We start from the raw sequence: 9217 nt of genomic DNA, 5'->3' as shown, positions 1-9217 counted from the left end.
AAGAGGGATCTGAGCTGATCTCTGTAATGTTGGAGCCTGTCAGCAGCAGAGCAAAAACGTTGAATTTAGGAATGAACAGATCAACAGCGAGATCACTGTTTCAAATCTGTAACAAAGTCCATCAGCTCAGGGCTCCTCACCCATCTCTCAGACCACCTGCAGTACCTCGTTTGCCAACGTGCAGTTGGCAGTTCGTGTGGAAGTGGACACAGGCCACCGGTGATGTAACATCACCGGCCTGCCTGGTGATATTACCGTCCCCTCCCAGCTCCCGGCTGTGGAGTGCAATGTCCCCGCTGTCTTCTAGGAACTTTTTAAGAACACCTGTGTTATACCCGCTAAAACTGAGCATCATGACATCGTAAGTGCTGACAGTGTGCTAACTTGGTCTGCAGGGAAGTACAATACAAACAAGGGTCTGTCTACAGTACCTACTCAACTTTAGAAGGACCAAGTACCCTTTCCTTAGTCCTTTAATCTTTCAGACTGAAGTCTGACTGATTATTGTGAACTTCTGGGTATGTTTGACTTCTGCTTTAAACCTGGAGAAGAGCCAGTGTGCTTGGAAGCTTGTTTAGATTTTCTAACAGCTCTGATTATTCTAGTGGAAGATCTGCTCTTGGTCTACAAAATTCTCCTTGCTTACTGCTGCTAAGTGTCATTATGTAAATGCTAAACGTGTTTACTCTTCTTAATCATCCATTCACTGGAATACAAATATTTTAGTAGCTGCAATTATGCTACCAGGAAAGGGTTATGCACAATTTGTTAGACCATAAGGTCCCTGAATCAGTGACTGTGCCGCTGATCGTGTTCGTCTAGTGGACAGTATAAGGAAGATTCATCCTGCACAGAGTCCTTTGTTATTCTTGTGTTGGCAGCAACCATAGAATTACAGAACGGTTTAGGTTGGAAGGGACCATTAAAGGTCATCTAGTCCAAGCCCCCTGCAATGAGCAGGGACAATCATAGCAAGGTGACAAACCAAAGATGGTGCCAGAGGGTCTTTGTACTAAGGTCTTACACTATGATGCTCCTTTTATCTAAGAAAAGCACTATGATCTTTCAGATACACGGATGAAAGGAATAGAATTGAATTCACAGTTCACATTATTCAGATGTTTTTCAATCTTTATTACTAAGGAGTAGATTCCAAAATACTCTGTGATTTCCATGTTCCTTTGCTTCTTGCAAACTATTCAACATTGTCAACATCACGGGAGTTGTCACTAGCTGAGGTCAAATTGGTCCTAACATTGACCAGACTGGTGCCAAACTCCTTTGTCAACTCACTGTGTTTCACAACCTGTGTGTTCCCTGAAAATAAGATCCAGTAGGCATAATAATAAACACATGCCAAAGAGATCTATACAAAGCACAGCTACTTAAAAGAAGTATCCCAGCTTTTGCTCAAGAAGTCCATGGTTGAAGCATATAGCAGAGTTTGATTTTCCCCTTTTGCCACCACTGTTACCTCCTGAGAGCATCCTTACAACATACAGCTCTGTTTGGACAAGCACCTCTCCACTTATGTCTGTAGAACTGAATGAAGTCTATATTTCATGTTGAAAGTTGAATAATATGTTGAAAACAATACTGTGGCCTGGAGCATACAGCTCGTGCAGTTTGGAATGGGAATGCCAAGTCTAAATTTTCTGAAGGAACAAGAAACATCTTTTTGACTCCTGACCAGGAGAATTTTGTGCAACCCCTTGAGATTTTATGTGAACTGGTGCATTCCATTGGCCAAAAATTTCCTTTTTTTTTTTTTTTTTTTGAGATGAGTGTTATAATCCCTGTGGGTATGTGAGCTGGGGCCAGGACTAAAGTCATAGACATGATCAACTGAATCAAAAGGAGGAAAACTATACACAGAGTAATTTTGACCTTTGGTGGAATTTTAGTAATTTATAATGATTGCCCTCTAGATTTCACTCAGCATTCACTAAGAAAACTTATCAGATTATGTTCTTTTTGGGCCAAAGAGAGTCAAGGATGGGTTTCAACTTAGCACTTACAGGAAAATAAGAAATCTGTACAAAAAGAGAAGCTTGTGTTGCTCCCTTTTTCCATTCATATTGTCATGCCTTTGCTTTCATTGTTTCCCTTCAGATTTTTAGTCTGGGGCCCTACGTGGGAGCATTACAACTCATAAAAAGCCATCATGATTTTTAGACGTCTGATGCTATGGTTTTCATCAGCTCAACCCTCAAAGGTTTATTCAGCTTCATTTTCATAATCACCCAGCACTGTATGAAAACTAGCTTTTCTTCTGCATGTTGGTCTGGGAAATTCATATACTGACAGGATCTGAACTGCTGTTTAAATGTCATGCAACTTCCTCATGTTCTTAGATGTGGATTTCAATTCCTGACCTTCCTGCCAGAACTATTAAGTGCTGATTTTTGTGGTGTAGTGTTGCTTTGTTATATCCCTATAAAGCTGTAACAGACAGATGATGACTACGCTTTAGAAATGGCCTTTTGCTTAAAGGAAAAATAACATGGTGCTGTGCCCAAACTTGTTAGGGTTGTTGTGTACATAGACTACTGCATAGCCGGGCACAGCATATGCTTTACAAAAGATGGGAGAAAATGAGGGCTATTCTGTAACAGCATGAACAGCTGGTGCTGCAAGCTCAGAAGAAATGGCCTTCCAGATGTTGCAAGTTCCAGATGCTGGTGCAGACCTTCTTTATGGAAATGCATCAGGATGCCTGGCACAGCCACATGATCAACTTGCATGGGTAGATTGCACTGAGGTTGCATGACAGGTTGATGTCCACTAGTAAGATCATGGAAATAAAGAAGGATGGCTTCTAATACGGTTCTTTGCTGATAGTTCTGTGATTCTCCTAACACAGATCCTTGCTGAACCCCACAAGCATTCCGTGACTCTGCTTTCAGTTCACAAGCAAAAATGTTTTCTACTTATTTATGGCATGTGCCATGTTTTCCTCGCCCTAACCCATCTGGTCAGGCAAGATTTACTCTTACGTGATATTTAATAATGATGATTGCTATCTGCTGGGGCTTTGATTATGTATCCCCTTATTTTTTGTTCTGTCCTTTTACTCTCAGTAATATGTATATTTTAAAAAGTCCCGTCCCCTACATTATCCAAGATACATGCTCAGCATTCTCAATGTGCCCCAAGCTATAAAAAGAGAGCAGATAACCTCAAATGTCCAACATGAGGCTCATCCAGAGATCTAAACATTGATGTGAAATACTGTTCCGTTCTTCCTTCAGTTCTTCCCTCTATGTCCACCTGCTTCTAGGTAGGCTCTGTGGAGAAGTGAACATAGCAGGAGACTGAGGACAGTAAATGTCCTTATAGTACTAACTGTGGTGGCTGCATGAGTGAAATTTAACCTACCCGTCAGGGCACTACAGGATCTTTTTTTCTGCATCCAAGTGGAGATACTTATGCTGATACTGTTTATTAGCTCCTTTCTCATACAGATGAAATAATTAAGATTTGTCACACATTAAGTAGTGGCATCTCAGTCAGTCCTCTGATAACGGTAATTAGTTTTCATTTACATGTAATAAGTCTGCTTACTGTAGTTTGCATACCCACCTCTTTTGGTAATGTAAAGGTCACCTTTAGCTGTGACATCAAAAGATTATGGCCTAAATTTCCAGAAGTCCTCTAATTTTGGCTGCTAACTTTGATAAAGCTTGAGCCTGACTTTCTGAGGTACTGAGGGTTCAAAGGTGTAAGCAGTCAGAAAAATGCAGCACCGAAGAATGTCAGAGCCAGAATGTTTCAAGCTGAGCCACAAATGAATGGGGAAGTAAAATTAAAAATCTTCTCCTGTAAGTCTAGCTCTGGGGAAGTCTAAAATTGCTCCTTCTCTTCTTTACTTCCCTGTGCTTATATCTGGCTCTTCACCAATTTTTAAGATTATACTGTATGTTAGCATGTTTTATTCAAAGTAAGTCTTCCTTCTTATCTCATTAGTTTTGTTATGTGTTGTACCTTGTTCTTGATTTTTTTTTTTATTTTTTAGTTATGTTTATCTGTATACAACAGTAAGAAAAATAGTTTGCTTGTTACTGGAACAGGAAGATACTATAAAACTGGACTTTCTCCTTTTGCATTATTTCAGGGCTGTTGGTTTACTGTCAGTAATACGAGGTACTTTGTACATTTCAGGCATTGCAAGATGCAAAGTGAAAGAATTAGCAGCGCTAGTCTTAAATTCTAGTCCATTCTGAAGCAAACTTTAATTTACCCCCCCAAGATTTCCAGTACCTCACACTGAGTTCCAGGTATCTGCTGGTCTTGAGGTTAAAGAACTCAGACAATAAGTATCCTCAAAAAAGTACACAAAGCAGAGCTGAAACAAAATCAGGGTTAGCGATCTTGTACACTAGATAGGTTTCAGTGCAGGCAGCTAAAAAAGTCTGTTTGTGCATGTTTGTGAAGCTCTCCCACATGTGAGAAGCCAAGTGCAGTTGATTTTTATTATTCACGGGTAGAGTTTCAATGGGAGGTTGTAAAAGCACTGCCCTGTCAGACTATTTAAGACCATGGGCAAGCTACAGATCCTGAAAGCCTCACGGGTGAAGTTGTGGAAATGTTTTCTTTCCCTTCATTGGTACAGGTCAGTGGTTCCATGTGTGTGCATGGGTTGTTTTAATTGGGATTCTCCTTGTTTCTAGTGATAGTCTAGTGTTTGTTTTTATTTTTGGCGATTTTTAGCTGCGATGGGCTTTGAAGGCTAGCATGGCTGAAATCCATCTCAACAGGAGAAGGCAGTTGTTGCAAGTTCTGATGCAATCGTACTTTTGTTTCAGATCCACCTGAGAAAATGTTCCAGATCCTCACAGTGCTGTCACTGGAAATGCAGCTCTACGTGGTTTCAGGTGAGAGAGAAACTGCCTTTCAATTCCACCAGCAGGACCAATGCAGCAAATACCACTATGCCCTCAGTACCAGGGCTTCAGCACCTCCAGTGATACCCTCCTTTACCAAGATACTTTAAAATGGTAAAATATTCGTAACAATATGAATGTCAGATGGCTAAGAAAATTATTTTTGTAAACTTTCTGTAATACTGTTGCATACATCATCTGAGAAGGTGCGTGGGATCAAATGGTATGTGGTCCCAGGCTTGTGGAAGACTGTAATTGCTACGTAGCAATTCTTCCAAGTTACACCTGCTTATCCCGTGCAACTCTGTATGTTTCAGAGGGGTAACACAGTATTTTCTCTGTGTAAAGGATAATGAAATTAGATGTACTATTTCCGTAATTAACTGTTGCTTTTATAGAATCCTGGGGTGTACAAGATACAATCACAGTTTCACGGAAGTGCTCCCTGTTTAATCGCTGACTCAGCTTTATTTCTAAAATCTGAAAAAAGCCCTTGCACATTTTGTGCTTGTCTTTCAGACTCTGTAATCAATAAAGAATATAGATGACTTGCTATAAATGCTACTGACATGGTAAAAATGTTAGTGTGAATAGGGACAACAAATGCTTAAAACTTTTAATCAAACCAGTAACCATATGCCTGACCACACGACACGTTTTCACCTAAGTTTAAAGAAAATCAGAACATATCTTAATACCACAAATGAAACTGTTTTCTTCTCCTGCTGTAGCTTTATTTACACTTGAAGTTCCTCAACAGCTATATATTGTGGAGTATGGGAGCAATGTGACCATGGAATGCAGATTCCCTGTGAATGGCTCATTAAACTTAGGACTCCTGACTGTTGTTTGGGAGCAAAAACAGCAGGGCCAGTCGAAATCAAAAGAGGTGTACATACTCCGCAATGGGAAGGCATTGCCTCCATCGCAACATCACGATTACGTAGGCAGAGCAACACTTCTGCACAGTGAACTGAAACTGGGACGAGCTATCCTTCAGATCACCAGCGTGAAGATCACAGATGCGGGGTCATACCTTTGCCTCATTGACTACCAGGGTGTGGACTACAAGTACATTACTTTGGAAGTAAAAGGTTAGTGACTGAATTGAATGTAAGTGTATATTCATTGAGAGTGTCTCTACAAAATTCCTAGCTTGTAGATGTTGATTCATTTGGAGGAATTTGTTGCTAATTCTCTCACCAAGGCTCTGTGCCCAGGCCCCAGGTGAACCAAAGCAATTGTCTTAGTGCCGGCTAGTCTCTGGTTCAGCGGCCAGCTGAGCTTCTCTAGGAGCAGGCTGTGCCAGAGAGGGAGAGCGATGGCTCCCCCTCCATCCCTCACCCCTCCTCCTTCTTCCCACACCCTCTTCTCCAGTGACCCCACGCCTTGCCTCTCATTTGACCCTCTGCCCTGTTGGGCCACCTCTGGCCATTCCCAGAAGTTTCTCAGAGGTGTTTCAATGCACTTATGAGCCGTGCTGCAATTACCCAAGTGGCAGGGAATTCCCCAAGTGACTGCAGCTCCCAGAGCAAGGACGTGTGATTTTCTGTGTTCATCAAAGCCAAATGGACACCAGTAACACAGGCATACGTGGCTGGATAGCATTATAGAACACTCCTTTGAAAGGTCTCTGGTGTTTCCCACTAACTGCAGTATGTCCGTGTGATACAAGGCAGCATTCATTTCCCACACAGGCATTTAAATAACGAGCTTTGTCAAACACAAAAATGGATAGAGCCATTTTTAAGACCCACACTGGTTCCTCTGAACTGTCCTCATCTAAGTTCATTTTGTTCTAGTATGATGAAAATATCATGCTTGCTTATAAGCTGTGGTAACACAAACTTTAAAAACAGCCTTTTCCTTGAAGTGGTGTATTCAGAAAGTGAAAATAGAATCCCATGAGACTTCACTTGTTTCCTCCCTATTGATAAACTACAAATTCAGTGTCAACTGCTGCCTTGTGTAAAGTAATGGAGTAAGTTATGTCAGTGTAGGTGCAAGAAGAATGGAATAACAAATATTGAATTGTTCTACAAAACATCCTTCATCGTTTGAAGTAACTGTACCTCAGATATAGCCATAGACAAAATACGACGTTAAAGGGAAGGAGGGAAAGTGAAATGGGAAACTTACTATTGTTTCATAAAATAATTTCACTCAACTTCTTATGCAGCATCCTACAAGCGAATAAGCACTCAAGTAATGAGAAAACCAGGTGAAGACAAGTTTGTTTTTATGTGCCGGTCAGAAGGCTTTCCTCTGGCAGAGGTGGCCTGGCAAAACGAGAAGAACCTCACTCTCAGTGGATCTGCAAATACCACCTATACGCTGACCGCAGACGGCCTCTACAATGTCACCAGCATCCTGACGTTCAAACCAAACGCGAGTGAGAACTACAGCTGTGTGTTCTGGAGTAAAGAACTGAAGGGAGAAACTTCAGCTCACATTTCCGCTTTAGGTTTGTATCACCATGAACTCGTACAAGACAGAGAGCGTGTGCACACGCAGCGTGTCCTATGATCCATCACGGGAATTTGGTTCTAGGAAACAGTGTAATACTGATTCTCTGGAAAAGAAACAAGTCAGTACTACTTAACGCGTTTGAAACCTCAGCTAGCTCACACTCCAGTCAGGCAGTCTGTCATTTTTCTGTATATCTTAGTTTTAGGGTAGCTCCCATTATTTGGCTGCCAGTACAGAGGAAATTCTTTAATCTGCATGGGTGTCTTCTCTGATCCAGACTCCTAATTATTTGTTCTTCAAATGGGATACAGATAAATTGCCATAGTGCTCACTCAAATTCCATACAAATGAGAGATTTGACTCATTTTTTGTAAAGCTTCTTATAGTAATATTGCAGATTATTCATAAAATGAGTGTAAAGATCTATGTTGATAGATTTTAAGGATCTTTTTGTTCAGTCAGAGCAAGACTTTGGAGAATCAGAACTGATAACTTCAAAAATGATGCCTGTTTTGTAAGTTATAAATTTACTTTCTTTTCATGTTTTTGACAGCTTTAATGAGTACACAGTATAGCGGACAAAAATCCTTGATCTTATTTATCATCCCCACGTGTGTGATGGTAGCTGTCCTTCCCTCTGTGCTAATAATCTTTCAAAAGAGAAAATCATTCAAGAATGGGCAACCCAAAAAAGGTACATTTTACTTCAGATAGTGGATCATTTAACTTATTTTTTTATTTTCTCTATGAACGACCTTTCGGAAATTTTAGTAACTCTAGGCATGCTTGTGTGACTTTGGTCACATTTTATTTCTAGATACATTCTATTCTAAAATGAGATCTTCGATCATTTGACTCGGGTTGTATTTCCCTCGCCTTGTGATTTACATGTGAGAAGGTATATGGGAAGACACATTTTTTAATCTGACCAGCTACTATTCTGTAAAGCATCAAACAAGCTTTGGCTTGGTTAAGGAGGGCTGTAAAAACATAGTTCGAATGGTATTTTTCTTCATGGCTACAAAGACATTGTAATGACAGTACATGACACAGAACTTTCATTTTCGATCTCCATTAAGGCTGTACAATTAAAATGGTATGCTGTACTGGACTATTACAAATAGGGTTTCTTTCCTTGTTTGCAAGTGTAATAGTGGAAAAGTAATAAAGCAAACAGGCTATTATTCCAGTCTTTTCTTGCTTCTGAATAGACTCCAGTAAAGTCATTATCATTCAGTGAAAGTCTTGCTATGAAGGACTTCAGAATTTTGTTCAGAATTTCGTTCAAAATTTCTAAAAGAAAAGAAGTGTAGAGAAGTTTATGTGTTTGGTATGAGTTAATAATAAACTTAAATGTGCTTAAAGGTCAGTTTAATGTAAAAGTTTGTTGAAATGTATTGTTTCTTTCAAATCTAGAAATGTTTAAGCTAAATTTGTATGTATTTACTTTAACAGACAGGAAAAGAAAACTGAACCCTAACCTGAAAGATGAAAACAGTAAGTCATAGGGTTTTCTATATTTACCCTTAGTTTTTTCTTTCCTTCAGCTAAAATCTTTACAAATCTGTAGATGGCAACTTAAATAATGTTACATCAAAGTAGAGGCTAGTTTTGAATTTAAATTAAATTTTTCTTCAGTTTTCTAAAACTGCAGTATGTAACGTTATGGCTTTCTCACGGGTGATGTAAAAATGTATAAATATTTGTTCCCTTTCAATGAGGTACAGATAGCTTGCATACGTAGCTCAGTATACACCTCTGTGTACAAACTGCAGTTCTAGTAGCCTCAGCCGAGTAGGGTGCACACAGAAAGCTGGTTGTTTTGGAAGGCATCAAGATTTTTGCGGTAATAGTCTCTTATACTT

At 39.9% G+C, this 9217-nt stretch overlaps 1 protein-coding gene across 1 annotated transcript; it reads left to right on the top strand.

Moving 5' to 3' along the window:
* Positions 1-4819: 4819 nt before the first annotated feature.
* Positions 4820-8849, top strand: PDCD1LG2 (programmed cell death 1 ligand 2; the record flags this gene model as incomplete). The annotated part of the gene is made up of 5 exons (XM_010293420.1): positions 4820-4885; positions 5617-5977; positions 7063-7347; positions 7906-8046; positions 8808-8849. Coding segments are annotated over exons 1-5 (895 nt in total), but the record flags the coding sequence as incomplete, so codon positions are not given.
* Between the last annotated feature and the right edge of the window lie 368 nt (positions 8850-9217).

Source organism: Phaethon lepturus, unplaced genomic scaffold (assembly GCF_000687285.1).
Source record: "Phaethon lepturus isolate BGI_N335 unplaced genomic scaffold, ASM68728v1 scaffold7418, whole genome shotgun sequence".
NCBI classification, from domain to species: Eukaryota; Metazoa; Chordata; class Aves; order Phaethontiformes; family Phaethontidae; genus Phaethon; species Phaethon lepturus.
The sequence above is the reverse complement of the archived record's forward strand: the minus strand, read 5'-3'. Positions and strand labels throughout refer to the sequence as shown.